Genomic DNA, 15,829 nt, shown 5'->3' on the forward strand with positions numbered 1-15,829 from the left:
ACCACACATGAAAAAAAAGCCAATAATGCCAACATTGTTGAGAATTGAACATGTGACTATATGTGAGTACAAGAAAAAAGGTGCGATGATAAAATCTTCAAAAGGGCAGTTAGGCTTGACCCAAGCTCACATGTCATCTTGTTAGGTTGAGTTGTATCATGTCGTGCTTAAATCAAATTTAACTTATATTAGTGTATTTTGTTTGTGTGTAATGTCATGCCTTGTCGTAATTCTTCAAATAAAAAATTAGCTCAAACTCGACTCATGACAGTATCGTATCATATGAGGATTTTATTTTTTTCGAGCCGGTCGTGAACCCGCTAAATCTTTAGTTTTCCATACTCCAAATATGCCGGGAACCCTAAATTTGAAGAAAATAAAGTTCTAAACTTTTACTCACTTTCAAAAGAACATAAATTTGCATCCCCAAAAATGTCAAAAACAATGTAAAGCAAACTTAAGCAGTACAGTTTCATCTCTGTTCATTTCACAATTCAAGCTTCTCTCCCTCGTTTCATTATTCAAATGGCAAAGAATGTATCTTTCATCATCTCTTACCTCCGCCAAAACCCTAAACCCTCTTTTAGACACTTTTCTATGATATCCCAACCTCAAAATCAAATACAAGAACAACAATTGATTACAAAAATTGCTGGAGAAGTTTGTGAAATCATTCAAACTCGCCCCAAATGGGAGAATACACTAAGTTCTCTCTTCCCATCTTTCAATTTCTTGGACCCCAGATTCTTCAATGAGGTACTTAAGCTTCAAAAGAATGCATTTTTCTCTATTCGTTTATTCAATTGGCTTAAATCTCAATCTGGGTATTCCCCTGATCCCATTTCTTGTAAGTCTTTGTTTAATGCTCTTGTTGAATCTAAGGCTTCTGTTGTTGCGAAATCGATTTTCGACTCGTATCCTAAGTTGTTTAATCCTGACTCAGATTCATTAGAGTCTTTGATTTGTTATTTGTGTAATGATGGTTATGTTAATGAGGCTGTTGATTTGTTTGAAAAATTGAAATTAATGGGGTGTTGCCCATCAATTGTAACTTGGAATACCGCCTTTTCCGGGGCGGTTCGAGTTAAGAGAGCTGATATTGTTTGGAGTTTGTATGGGGAGATGATGAATACTGTGGTTGTTGCTGATGTTGAGACTGTTGGGTATTTGATTCAAGCTTGTTGTATTGATAACAATGTCGAGAGAGGGTATGAGCTTTTTCGACAAATTCGGAATGGTGGGGTTGTTCCTGATAATGTTGCTTTGAATACATTGATTAGGGGGCTTTCTATTAATGGAATGCATGATAGAGTTTCTGAGCTTTTGCATTTGATGATTGAAACAAATCATAACCCTGATACTTTTACTTATCAAGAAATAATTCATGGTCTTTGTAAATATGGGAAATTGAGTGAAGGGTATCGGATTTTTAATGATCTCAAGGCTAGAGGGTATGCTCCAGATAGGGTGATGTATACAACCATGATTCATGGCTTTTGTAAGAAAAAATTGCTTGGAAAAGCTAGGGAATTGTGGGTTGAAATGAAAAAGAGGGGTATACTTCCAAATGAGTATACTTATAATGTGCTTATTCATGGATATTGTCTAATCCATAAACTTGAAGAGGCTTTGAAGCTGGTAAAAGAGATGTGTGATAGAGGTTGTAAATTGAACACTGTAAATTATAACACCTTGATTGCTGGATTGTGTAAGGATAGACAAATAAAAGAAGCTTGTGAGTTGTTTGAAGAAATGACTCAGAGTGGTGTTGCTCGTGATGTACTTACGTACAACTATCTTATACAAGGTCTCTGTATGGAAGGAAATGTGGTTAAGGCTCAGATGCTCTTTGAAGAGCTTTTGGCACATGGATTGCTGCCTTCAACTTCATCATATGCACCTTTAATTAAACAACTTTGTCGCCAGGGAGGAACTCAGCAAGCGTTAAAGCTACTGACTGATATGGTGAACAGGGGTGTTGAACCTTCGATATACAACCGCGAGTGTGTTATAGATGGATTTTGCAAGGAAGGATTACCAATCGAAGGGATGAATTGGTTGTTAGAGATGTTAGATAGGAAGCTTATTCCAAGTCGGAACATCTTTTTGAAACTTATTATATGTCTTCTTCAGCAAAATGAGCTGGATTCTGCTCTTGTTGTTTTGAATTTTATGGTGCAAGTAGGCTATACGCCTGGGGAAATTCCATGTCGTTCCCTTGTTAGTAAATTTTGTAGTAGTGGTTCAAACCATGTCAAGTTGCTTCTCCATGATATCATCTCCAGTAGCCAGCTTTCTTAGCCTTTTCGCATGAATGTACAGCCTTGATTTTTATGGTTGCAAATTCTCACCATCATACTTTTGGATCTCATTGCACTGGAAAGAAATTGTGTTTGTAGAGGTTGTTCCCGATTTTCATTTATCCGGCTCATACATTCTCTTTTAAAGAGAAGAAAGTTTGGTTATGATCAAAAGCTGACTTAGGGCTCTCAACAGTTTGCTTTGGTGCGCAGATAATGAGATATTGAGCAGTAGTGAGCTATTGGCAAGTAGTTTCTTCGTCTGCTTACAACACAACCTTCTATATACAAAGTGCTAATATTTTGCACCAACTAAACCTGGCAAACTTAAAAGTTGCATTTTCTCAGAAAGTGCTTCATGCGAAAGAGATACTGATATACTGGTAGCCCGTACTACAGTGATTGCACTTACCCTCCTGTCATGGTCTTTTATGCTGCTACTTATGGAACTCCTCAGGAAAATTCTGGTCTAGTGCTTTTTGCTCTTTATGGTGTGTACGTGAGTAGTAAACCAATACCTTGAATTATCATAATCATTCTCCCTGCTGTATTTGTTTGTTTAGATTTGATGTTCCAACACTTGTACTTCTATTCTCATTGTATTTTTGTTATGTTCTTGATCTTTTGACCTCAATTATTTGATTTAGATTGAGGTTGTTTGTTCAGTTTTAAAATGGGAAGAGCTGATGATAGCACTGCTTCACATCTTATTGTTTGTTTGTGTGTATTAATTTTAGTTTCTTATGTTTCATTTAGTTCAGATGAATTAGAAATTGTGTGTTAGGAGTTAGGTCTGGTGGAAAAAGTACAAAATAGTCGTCCTTTTTATATGTTAATTACTTTCTCTAATCCAAAATATGTCATTTTAGAGCTATGTATTAATAGTTTAGGATTATATGGCATGGGCCTGGTCCTTCTCTAATGAATACGCTCAACCAGATTAGTTTTTACAAAGTTATAAAGTAGCAATTGTATGATGGTATCTGCCATAGTATTTGTTTGAAGGAGAAAGATGCTTGTGATTATAAAGGGGTATGATGATCAAATTGTGAAAACTCTAGAAGGAAACTAAATAAGAGAAAGGAATCTGCGAAGAAAACTCTAATTTTGCATCAAAAGGAGTTTTTGCCATATTTCCTTGAGTATGTGATCTATGCCTTCCTGACTTAATTCAATGAGTTGACCACTGTAATTTGATTTCCTGACATCAGATCATGTAGAAAACATACTTCACTTTGATTACCATTTCTTTCACTTTTTAGTTCTTATCTTGTTCTTTTTATCTAATTATTCCTCTGTTCTGTTTAGCTAATGTAACATGACTTTGCAAGCAAATTTAACTGTGATGATGTCTGCATCTAACTGATGACAATGTTGAAAATGAATCCTGCATATTTTCAATCTCTGTTTATATATGCACTTGAATTAGGTCCTGTCTAAGGCTCTTTTTATCTGTTGTGTTCCTTTGGACAGGTTACCTAAAGATCTCAAGTCAAATCATCTGGCAGATTGGAACTTTCACTTTTATTGACTTTGTATGTGGAGCAATTAAGGATGAACAGTATCGAAACTGCATGGGAGTAAGATATGTTAATTTTTTGAGGACTTTTTATTATTGATTATACACATGTATGATGTATGAATATGCTGGCCGATGTTATTAGGGTATCAGACAAGGCTTAGTTCTTCATTTGTCTGTGGATGTTAATGGATTGTTACATATAAAGAAGCACTAGTGCATTTAAGATAAGAAAATATTTCTTTTTTAAATGGCTCATCATTTGATCAATCAATCAAGTCCATGTTTGTTGAAATATGTTCACTCTCACACACAAACATGACTTGATTCTTCTCTCTTTTTGGGTTAAGGGGTTAGAGAGTTGAGAGGAACTATCTATGTCAGAGGACAAAACATGCCACAGTTAAGAATCTGCTACAAAAGAAGTATGAAACATATGGTATCTAATTTTATCAATACCACTTCTCTGTTTTGAATTTTGTACAATAGACCTCATTAGGTGCTGCCAGTGCTGGGAATATATTGTTTGGAACACCAACCTTCTGTTTCACCCTATCCAAGATGATGCAATTTGCCAGTGAAAGTGAATAGAATTACTCTCCTCGTGATTTTGAGTCTTGTATCATGTTCACTGTCTATCTATGAGTGTCTTCTTGTATACACCTCAAATATGCAATTAAGTGCTTCAATGTGATTGATTGTGCTTATTACTTAATCTTATATTGTTGGATTAGTTTGCCTAGGTTTGAGTTCCCTTCCCAAATTCTTGCCAATTCCACATTTGAGTGATGAGCTATCTAGGAGCTGATTAATTTTATTACAGGTCCTCCAAAAGCTCCTTAGGTCACTTTGAGGATTGTGTTCTCCATCTATCAATTATTATCTCTAGAACTTTTTTTGGGACCTAATACAAAGAGAATTCCTTTCTTCATCTTGCTTTTCATTGAGAATTTTAGTTTTCCTTTTTTTATTTTTCTTATATATATTTTTCTTCTGTAATGCTTACTTGTCTATTAACCATACTCCCTTAGGTTGGAAAATCTTGCTCTTTCATATTAGTTCACAGAAACAGAGGTGGAGAAACAAAGAGCACTTTAAATCATCATTAGAGCTCAAGTACTCTTTGCCCTCTGACAGTTAGGATATTGTATACCTCCTATAAGCACCCACCTAAGTGGTTAAATGCTGAAACTTCCCTGTCCTGTCATAGGAAAGAAGAACTCCTAAAGGACTAGGTCAGTACAAACCTCAGTGTCTGTTAAAATTTATATACATGTCCCAGAAATGTAAGATGTCTCTAGATGCTTTAGTCCTATGCTCTTTATGTGTCCCTCAGCTTGATCTTTCCCGTCTTTTTCTATCTCATTATGCTGTGCCTTCCCAGTCTTCTAATGCCGTGCCGTTGGACTTCTTTGGCCTCCCCAGTGCTCAAGCTTCTCAAGATAGGAAATCTTCTTGTTTTCTGGAGTCTTTGTCATTATCTTTTCATGCTCTTGCTCTTTCAAGAATTCATCAAAATCACCTGGGCTCTTCTTTGCCGGTTCTCCCTGGTCCACATTCCAACCCATAAAATCCAATAAAGTCATTGATGCTGGTGTCCCTGGTGAGAGATTCTCATCTGATTCACCTCCTGATGCTTTTACCGCTAAAGCATCAGCATAAATGACATCATCTACCCGATTCAAGATGGCCGCAGCCAGACTTTCTAGTACCCTAGAGTAGCTCTCTAGTACTGCATGTCCCACATCCTGTAATATACAAAGTAAACTTCTTAAATACAAGTTTTCCAGACTTTTACAGATTATATTTGGGATTGGGATCAAATGCTGAATCAAATAAAATCATCTTGGTAATTTACCTTATTGTATTGGATTTTGGATATGTCAAGTGTGGACTGAGGGAGCCCTGGAAAGTGGTGTTTAAGTATGAGTAGCATAATTTCTGCCCTTTCTTCAAAGAGCTCCCTCTTCTCCATGCTTATGGCTGAGCTCCATGATGACTTCCCGTCTTTTTGGATCATCTTCCTCTTCCATATCACGACTGAGGCTTCAATCCTGTTCTTTAAGTCAAGTACTTTGTGCTCTGACGTCAAGTCCATGGATGACAATAGGCCATCCGGATCAAAGTATTCATCTGTGATGCTTTTGTAGATTATGTCACCAAGGCTTGCTCGTCCATTCTGTCAAAGCATGCCCAAAGAAAACTTTAGAAGTTAGTTAAACTTCATATATAGGTTGGCTAAAAGTTGGATCCTGCAACATCGGGTACAATTTGGATTTGGGTTGTTTAATCTCTAAAAGTCAGGTAATAATAGTTGAATCTATGGTTCATTGGTTGATATTGTTGAATCATGTAGTATATGCCTGCAACTAGATCAAAAGAAAGTAACCCACACCTTAGGAAGGGACTCAATGTAGCTTTCTGGGATCTCCATTTCTGAAAGCACTTGGGCATTGATAGCCATGGCTGCTTTCAGAACCTGATTGACAGCATCTTTCTGCTGCTGTATCCATTTTTTCGTCTCAATTGATAGACCACCTGTTGGGATCTTGACAGTGGGTATCCACCACTTGTCGTTGTCTCGGCTTGAGGCTTTTTCAGCGTCATTTGCATCCTTGAAATCAACATACGTAAACTCTGTCTGTCCTCTGAAGTTATCTAAACAGTCCTGTTTTTTCAGAACAATATTTTGCTCATCAGTGAGGGAAAAATAGTGAATTTATGAGCAGGAAATAGGTAAATTAGTTTTGTGGCTTCTTACAAGAAGCATGGCATCGAGCTTCCGCAATGCTGGGATGTTAACTAGGAGGTCGCTTCGTTGTTTTGTCACCATTATCTGTAGAACACATTCCACAATCAAAAACCAAATCCTCCTGTAGGTTTCCTGAATACCCAGATAAAAAAGGTCAAGGTGATATTTGTTACCTCCATGGAGGAACCATCAGCAGCTTGTTGCTTTGAAGGGACAAGCTCGACTATGTGGTCGGTGACTGATAGGAGCCAGTCCACTTCTTTTCTCCACCTTGCTTTCAAATCTTCTGGCATTGGCTCTAATTTCTTTGAATCTCCAAACACAGAAGCTGTAGCATAATCATTTAAGAAAATTAGTGTTGTGTATAGAATTTAAGTGCATATGATTTGCATTTAAGATTGTTGAATCATATTTTTCCTGTTTAGAGGTCTTGTAAATTCATTCATAATGTCGTTCAATTAACATAATTTCTAGGTAATACAGCATATGTAATCAACATACCATATGTATATATCCTGTAATATAGGAATTAAGCCTATGATCGACCCATAATATAAACTGTTTCGCATCATCCAGACATTTAACAGTTGCAATTCAACAGAACTAATTTGTAGACAAAATGTAATGCAGTATATGTTGTTTAATCAAGGATTGTGAACAAAAAAAACATCTTAATTTTAGATGACACGGAAAAGCAAAGCAAGAAATATGAACCTGAAAGATTAGTGATTGCATTTGACAAAGCCAAAGCTGATGAAACTCCTTTGCCACCACCTGACATATCTTCACCCAACAACAACTTTGCAAACCTTTCTTTCATCAATTCAATATCTGAACAAAATAAAACCCAAATTGTCAAAATCTAACAGCATTTTAAACCCCAATTTTCCCACCAAAAAACAGGGAAAAGAATAAAGTCTGACAATTTTTTCATCTGAAATCTGTTTTCTGAAGAAAACAGCAGATATGGTATGTAGAATTTACCTGAGAGTGTCTTTGCTGTATTTTTTACAACACCAACATCTTTGGTAACACGCGAAGCGAATGCTTTGTGATTAGGAGAAGAAATCATAGAAGATCCTATAGGCTGAAAAACTTCCATAGGGCTTTTTGATTCAGTACTGGAATGACTACTGCTATCAGAACTATAGCTTTTTAAATCAAACATTCTTCTGAAATTGAATGACGACGATCTGCTTCGTTCAAATGATCTTACCATTGTTAGAGGATTCCTTATGAATGTTTTACCCCTTCTTAGTTTGATCAAAGAAGGGTAAAACACATGGTTTTCGCGAAAACCAGGTGGCGAAGATCTTTTATTCTCTGACAGATTTGCAAAATTTGCTAATCCCCTTTTGAGGGATTCAATCCTTTAGTTTTTTTGTTTTTGAAAGTTAAACAAATGTAATTAACACAACATTAAAGAGAAGGAATTCGGGTTGAAAACCCGAGGTTTTGGTAGAATTATGAAAAAACAGAAGAATGTTTTTTTTTCCCTCTTTGGTTTCTCGGGTGTGTTTTTTGTTTGTTTGTTTGTTTTTTTGACAACAAACAACGAGTTAAGGGATGTCTTTCCAAAGTTTTTTTTTTTTTTTTAAAAAAAAAATTGTTATTTTTTTAGTTTTTTTTGTTGAAGATGTCTAATTCAGCAAAAGAATGTGGGATGCATGATTTTTAGTGATGTAGAAAGAGAGAAAGAAAAAGAGAAAAAATCTAGGGAGAGAAGTTTGACAGAAAACATAAATTTTATAGAGGTTTATTTTAAGTAAAATCAAGCAATTAATGGTTGGATTTTCACCCAAATCTTCCATTTTAGGGGCAAAATTATCGGTAATACACCAAGTTACAGCTAATTACCTAAATGTTTACTTCCTCTTCTTCAGCCGTCTTCTAATTTGAGGTTAATTAAACATGTTAATTGTCAATTAACGTTGAAGCATCTTTTTTATTTTTTATTTTTATACCATAGTTGTCTTTATTTTTGCAATATAAAAACTATATGTGCAATGTTTTCATCTATGTGCAATGTTTTCATGTACGAGTCAATGGTCAATGTGTGTAGCATATTTTATTGGTATTAAAATTTTAAGTTTTACAATAATCCATCATGTTTGGAAGTTAGCACGAACAAGTCGTTTTTTTTTTTTTTTTTGTTTTTTGACAAATAATCATTCTATGGAATGTGTAAATAATTTTATAAAGTAATACTGTTAATCTTTAGCCTTAATTTGTGGAGTATAGCCAATTTTATCTTGCCACGTGTCGATTTATACTTTATTAACTACATAGAGTACATACTAATACACCACATAGTATACCAACCTCTTGGACTCCGGCCCATCATATAATCTGGTTATGTACGTTGATTTTGGTATATAAAAAATATAAACAAAGTTATACATATAAAATTATCAACTAAATTATTTGACATATCACATATGTGAATGAAAACAATATCCATTAATCAAACGTAGCATGTATCAAACACCGATGCTCTAATCCTAGTGTTTTCTATTCGTATATACTTTAAAACATAACACAATAACACATCACCTAACATTTTGTCACTAAATTGTGCATAAATCCAACACTTACATTTTAAATTGATAGGGGAAAGTAAGGAAGAATGTAAGATCAAACTTGCGAAAAACATTGACATATATAACGTTTTTGTGAATCCAAGTTGATATGGTATAAATTATTGATTTTTTCTTCACATTTTTATAAATGTTATTGAAAACCTTTATAGCACGTAATTACTCGTTTTCTTTTGTTGTACTCTATTACTATTGTCTATTGTTACTTGTTAGTTGTTACTATGAAATTTGAGTTGATACAAGAAAATTGTGAATTAAGTAATAAAGAGAATGAAAAGTTGGGCTTTGAAGATGAGTGTAAGAGAAAGAATAAAGCAATAGAAAAGGGTGAAAATAAATGTGTAAATATTATGATATATGGGGATAATATAATGAAATTTGCTTACTCAAAATAGAGTAAAGTAAAATTGAGCCTATCAAATAAAAAAATAATTAAAAAAAACTGTAAAACAAAATATGGATACATATTTCAAAAACGGATGTTGCACTAATACTATGTAGTCTTTTACTATGTACTTTTTCCATGGCTCCATTCTTATTTGTTTGTACCATATGACTCATAAATCTCACACATAAAGTGCGTTTATAGCACAAATTAAAAGTGATGGAGGGAGTATTTATTTTTGCTAAATTACTTTTGATGGCAAAATATGTACAAATCTGTTCACCTCACATGACCAGGCACGGCCCAATTGCCTTCGGCCGGCAAAATTGCCGAGTCAGTTGGACTTCATAAGACAGCCCACCTCACTTGCAATCCAAACCAACCATTTATTTGTCTTTAACTTTTACTTCATATTATAAAATTTCATGAAAAAATATTATTAAAAAATATATTGCTGTCTTGAATATGCATTGTATTCGTTTGAGTGTAAAATTGATATAGCCGGCCAATTATTAGTGAATTGAAAATCATTTGTGCACGTAGGGGAAAAGCTAAAGGTATCATGCATGATTCATGAAATATTGTAATTAGTAAAGCATGCATATTGACTAGCACTATACAAGTATTATGAAGTACACTTGTAAGATTACAAGTACTTGATGATGACACACTAAACTTTAAAGTCAAATTGCAACAATTATTCTATTTTGGAAGATTTTTTTATTTTTTTAAAAAATAAAAAAATAATAAAAATAAACCATGAAGAAAGTCTTGTATCCTTAAAGCTATATAAAAGGAAGCGAAATAAAAAACATTAATTTTTTATTTATTTTTTTTGAATGATGAATTGTACCCTAGCTCGCTCTTAGTTTCTTGCCCTCTACCACAGTTCATAGTGAAAAAGGATACATATTAAGAAGATGTATGTTTACAACTTGCATTGAGGAAACTTGCATGTTTACAACTTGCATTGAGGAAATTATAAATAAATCTAAATCACTAAAGAGAACATATTGACGAAGAAGATGAACAAATGGTGGTTTATTTTGGAAAAAAGAAAATAACAAAATAATAAACGTTGAGAGAATAAATTGGGTTGGAGTAATAGGTCAAGAATTGTTGGGCTAAACAAATATGTGTAAAAACAGGTCAGGCCTAAAAATTGCCTAAAAAGAAAAGTCGGACCAACAAACCCGCCGGACTGACGAAACTATTGGTTAGCTTTAACTAACCCAATAGTTTATGACCACTAAAGCCAGTTGCTAATGTTTATCAATCTCAGAAAACAAACTCAAAAAATTGAAGCATAAATCAAGATCGAAATCCTTAGTTGGCATGTTCCGTACATGTGTAAGTAATGTTATTTCTTCTTCTTTATTAATAAAACATTGTTATTTATGCCCCTTAATTCAAAGTCAAAACTAACTATTATATTTATTTTTTCTTATATACATTAATACATAAATATACGTTGAAAGTCCGTTCGCTAATCTTACATTGTAATATTTGTCTTAGTACTTCTACTATAATTTATTGAAGTTTGTAAAGTACTAGCACGAATGAAATCACCTAATTCGATCTGTCATTTATGCATGTGCTAATAAATGTCATTGATTTAATTTTTGTAGTTGCTGTATTCTCCATGTATATCTTTAAATTATCAAATTTTGATTATTTTTAATGATACATATATACATAATCATAGATATTAAAAATTAAAGTTAATACATATATAAACAGTGTAAAAAGTTAAATCAATGCATCATTAAAAATTAAAATTAATTTCAACTACATATAAATTTAAATTTCTCGTATATTGATATAATATATATAAAAGGTTCGATTATTCGTCGTCCTAGACATGATTTCTCTATTCTTGTTATAATTGTCTAACGTACTTGGACTGTGGAAGTTTGCTCACATAGTACAAGCACGAAATCACCTAACATCCTTCCTATGTACACAATTCGATTTAATTATAATTGTTAATGTATTATATATGCATGTGACATTAATCACACAATTATCATGTAAATATGTAATCATGTTACTCTATCTCTGGTCCACGTATTGATGAAGTAAATACACGCTCAAACCGACCATAATTCTAATTATTAGACCATGAAGTGAGTAGTTTTTTATACATGTATAAATTAAATTTGACGGTGCATGAAACACTTAATTAAGCTTATTGTGCCTACATCTTAAAGAGGACGTACCAAATGAAATGGGGTTGAAAATTCTTTGCCCTAACAATGTTTCTCGGCCCTGAAGTAATGACCATGGTAATACTAATAACTGTTAACCACCGTCTTGAAAGCAAAATACGGCAATTTATGTTATATGTAGCCCTAAGCGCTATATATAATCATTAAATATACTGTTGGAAATTGTATAAAATTAGTAATTCATGACAAAACACGCGTAAATCAGTGTAATTAGTGTTTATATTTTATAATTTCTTAACTTTTTACGATTTTCAAGTGTAAATTTAATGCTTATATGTAGCCCTAATTAAGGGTTATGTATAGCATTTTCCTTTATTTATTTATTTGTTTTTACCACAAACCACAACAATATTATTAATGAGAAAAAGAGATTAAGGATCATCAAGAGCAACAAGCTCAGCAATTACTATATGTACTTTCTTAGTTTCAAAATAGATAATGCAAGATATTCACAATTTCAAGTTTAATTAATAACATGAGCGGGTTAGTTAGTTGTTAATTACTCTTATAATCTTATTGAAAAAAAATATATATGAATATAGTGAAGACATGCTTAAGAAAATATATTCTTCGTAAAAATACAAAGTTGAATTATGTGTGTGCTTTATATAGTGAAGCTAAGGGAGTTGGGACTATAAGATAAAACTCATTATTAAGATATACATAGAATAAGAGATAGCTCCTGTTGTTAAAATTTTCCTCCCGATTTCATAAGATTCAGGAACTGATTCTCATCACTTGCCTTTGTGGAACTCTAAAAAAAATTATTAAGATAATTACTCTTTTTTTTTCTTCTCGCAAAGACAAAGGCCATCTTACTCGCTCAATGCATATAAAGTCATTTTGACTTTATGTCAATACGTAAAAGTTCATATTGATTCAAATTGGTTAATACAAGTTCTTATAAATTTTAAGAAATAAGTATTTTATAGTTTAGACACTAAACAAATTCAACTGTTTTTAAAAGCCTAGATTAGTCTATCTAAAATTAATAAAACCAATTCTGTTCTCCAAAAAAAAAAAAAAAAAAAATCAACTTGTAACCGTTTACAAGGCCCATTAATGAGTACATACAACATTATTTTGATGGTCCATTACTAAAGGATTTTTACTTTTTTAGTGTTTAGGCTTTAATATATTGTATGATGTTACATTGCTATTAGATATTTAGATGTGAAAAATAAGTTTCTTTGCAAGGAAATCTAGTTGCACCGGCCTTATTTCTCAAATTTTTAGTCATTTTCTAGCTACATTGCCCATTATAATTGCTTACCTAACAATATTGTGTGAACAACTACTTGGATACGCTCAACGCATGTCGATATGGGCTACAATAATATGTTGCATTAGTGAATTAGTCTTCGGTCTTTTTTTTTCGGTCTTCATTCCTTGCCAATCAATAAATTTTTTCGCGTGAGAGGGTACGCAAGTTACTATTATTTATGAAGTACTAAAATTATAAAAATATTTCTTCCGTTTTTCAGTTATATGTCATTTCTAAAATAAAAGTTTTAAATTAGTTACATCACTTACATTTTAACTAATAAATTTTTTCTATCTCTCTTATGACATGGACCTATTTATTAGTGATGCAAAAAAAAATAAAAATTATGGAGGAAGTATAATAATAATAAAAAAAAAAGTATATATGATTGAGAGCGTGGAATCTAGAATTCATTTTTATATACTTGAATTCATTTCTACACATAATTGAGTCTTTGTTTGATTTCTTGTTCCCATTCCTCAATTTATGTTAAGTTCTTTAACTAAACTAATTAAGAATATAGCTAGGTTGGATTGGAGCTTTGGATTCTTTTTTAATTGAGTAAACATTTGTGTTAATTTAACTTAACTTGAAATATTTTGTTAAAACTAATTTAAATAAGTTGGGGAATAAACAATAAAATGTATATTGCCACTAATTCACAAGACTAGTTAAGATTATTGTATCAGCGTGAGCCGTGACGTATACATTGAGTGTAATAAGGAATTGAATACTAAAATAAAAGTTGAGTATGTATAGCAAAATAAATTTTATATGTTTATATATTTTAGTTTTTTTAATGAAGAAAGTAGTAAAGTTGGAAAACTATCATTAGTTAATACATATCTGGTCCCCTTAATTGTGGGGTTTAATTTGTGAAAACTTCCATTTTATATTTGTATAGGAATATTTTCCATTGTCTTTATTCACTACAATGGACAAATGAAAGATAAATACATTGCATGCACCACGTACGTTTGCATCTGCCTAAGAGTACGCTAGGACAAATATACTAACTCATAAGTCAACAAAAATTTGGATGATCTATCAAGCCAAATTTTGTAATTGTGAGAATGTACGTACTTTTTCGAAATAAATACATGTGTCTATGTCGAAAATATGATTATTATTTTAAATTTATTATGTAACTAATCCGTATACAATTTGATTATCAAATTGATCTTTGGATATAGACCTTCTACTTTGGCATAAGTGTAGCAAAACGTTAGTTATTGAATTATAAGTTAAAATTCATTAATTATATTCTTCGCTTTACAATTGGCAACCAAAAAAAAAAAAAAATCAATTGATGTGAGTCCAAAACTAGCCATCACACGGTCACGCCCATTTGTATGTACTAATGATTTCTAACGTATTCACGAAGCAAAGTACAAAAAAACAGTCCATAAAAATGGTATAACTTACATATAAAAATAACAACAATATATTTTGATTTAATGACTTTTAATTAAAGGGGAATGCTATACATAGCCCTTAGTGCTATATATAAGCATTGAATTTACTCTTGGAAAATGTATAAAGTTAGGAATTCATGACAAAAACACGCGCAAATCGGTGTAATTAGTGTGTTTTTGTCATGATTTTCTAAATTTAAACAATTTTCAAGAGTAAATTAAATGCTTATATGTAGCCCTTAGGGCTATGTATAGCATTTTCCTTAATTAAATTGAAATGTCAACTTCTTTATCTATCAAGCTCTCAAAAAATAAATTTCAACCCTACATTTATTTAACAAATTATCACCAACGGGAAAAAAGGGTACTACAAGTGGTGCCAAATTAAATTGCATGCATTTATTATAAGCACCAAAACTATAAGTAAAAAATTTAATCCTAACCGTTATACAACTGCAAGTGTCCTGTGACAGTATTCATTTACTCCATTGTTTTTAAACTAGGTTTAAATTCTAGCAATGCTTTAACTACTGTCTGAAAAATTACCAATTACGTTAGTACTAGTAACACTAATTAATATGGAATAATTAATCCTAATAAATTATTTATAGGATTTATTGAAATAATAATGTTAATTGGATCAGAACAATAAAACTTTAGTATAAAGTACTCAAACATGTACATACTAACTTTAATTTTAGTGTTTCGGTTAGATTTTATATCTATTAGATTCTTCTTTAGTTACTTTAATGTCATCTAGCGGTTCTAGCCTTTATTAGTGTTTCATAAGTGGCTTTTTTCTTAGCTGAAAAGTTGAATTTTAATTTAGTCAAAAATTAAAAGTTATGGCTAACTTTAGCATGTTGGATGTCGAATTGTTTTATCTATATAAATATTATCTTTTATTTCTTTTATAAATAATGAGTAGTTTAGTTATTAATTACAAAATACCTTTTGTATTTTGTACAAATTAAAAACCATAATATATAGTTGATATTACCGGTAATGCTTTCAACAAGCAATTAACACAATCAATATGAATAGCTCAAACAATTAAGTCAAGTGAAATAATCAACCAATCAACGAGCACCAATTATCAAGTACGTACCCTTATACATCTATGCATGTTATGATAAGTACTCGTAGAAATACATACCAAATAATTACTACTACAAATAACAGCTACCAGTAACTAGCTAGTCGATCTATTACAACTAGCTAGCTATCTTTTCTTCTATTTATTTTTGAAATTATGGCTTCATTCTAACAACAAAATCTGGTTACATATTTCATAGCTATATGTCTCGAAACTGCCAAGATTAACCCATGGACCACGCTACCAAGAATTTGTTGAGCATGAGCCTCATCA

At 32.2% G+C, this 15,829-nt stretch overlaps 2 protein-coding genes across 3 annotated transcripts; one reads left to right on the forward strand and one right to left on the reverse strand.

Annotated features, from left to right (window-relative positions):
• Positions 1 to 352: 352 nt before the first annotated feature.
• Positions 353 to 3,982, forward strand: LOC110691007 (pentatricopeptide repeat-containing protein At5g18950-like). Of its 2 annotated transcripts, none has more exons than XM_021867941.1 (2): positions 353 to 2,799; positions 3,774 to 3,982. In XM_021867941.1, the coding sequence occupies exon 1, from the start codon at positions 526 to 528 to the stop codon at positions 2,299 to 2,301; it is 1,776 nt and encodes a 591-aa protein (XP_021723633.1). In that variant the 5' UTR covers positions 353 to 525; the 3' UTR covers positions 2,302 to 2,799; positions 3,774 to 3,982. The 2 variants fall into 2 exon arrangements, with proteins under 2 accessions (XP_021723633.1, XP_021723632.1); XM_021867940.1 differs by having other exon boundaries at positions 353 to 2,791.
• Positions 3,983 to 4,956: 974 nt separating this feature from the next.
• On the reverse strand, positions 4,957 to 9,026 carry LOC110691009 (rho guanine nucleotide exchange factor 8-like). The gene is made up of 7 exons (XM_021867942.1): positions 7,556 to 9,026; positions 7,286 to 7,402; positions 6,745 to 6,899; positions 6,581 to 6,655; positions 6,215 to 6,487; positions 5,678 to 5,998; positions 4,957 to 5,567 (listed from the first exon to the last, which is right to left on the reverse strand). The coding sequence occupies exons 1-7, from the start codon at positions 7,788 to 7,790 to the stop codon at positions 5,208 to 5,210; spliced, it is 1,536 nt and encodes a 511-aa protein (XP_021723634.1). The 5' UTR covers positions 7,791 to 9,026; the 3' UTR covers positions 4,957 to 5,207.
• Between the last annotated feature and the right edge of the window lie 6,803 nt (positions 9,027 to 15,829).

Source organism: Chenopodium quinoa, unplaced genomic scaffold, assembly GCF_001683475.1.
Source record: "Chenopodium quinoa cultivar QQ74 unplaced genomic scaffold, ASM168347v1, whole genome shotgun sequence".
NCBI lineage: Eukaryota > Viridiplantae > Streptophyta > Magnoliopsida > Caryophyllales > Amaranthaceae > Chenopodium > Chenopodium quinoa.

What these genes read in the sequence shown, in the direction of transcription:
- LOC110691007 (XM_021867941.1), top strand. Translation starts at nt 526, where the DNA reads ATGGCAAAGAATGTATCTTTCATCATCTCTTACCTCCGCCAAAACCCT.
- LOC110691009 (XM_021867942.1), bottom strand. Translation starts at nt 7,790, where the DNA reads ATGGTAAGATCATTTGAACGAAGCAGATCGTCGTCATTCAATTTCAGA. An exon ending in TACAGCAAAGACACTCTCAG is followed by an intron (nt 7,403 to 7,555) that starts GTAAATTCTACA and finishes TATTTTGTTCAG; the next exon opens with ATATTGAATTGATGAAAGAA. An exon ending in ACATTGAGTCCCTTCCTAAG is followed by an intron (nt 5,999 to 6,214) that starts GTGTGGGTTACT and finishes ATGCTTTGACAG; the next exon opens with AATGGACGAGCAAGCCTTGG.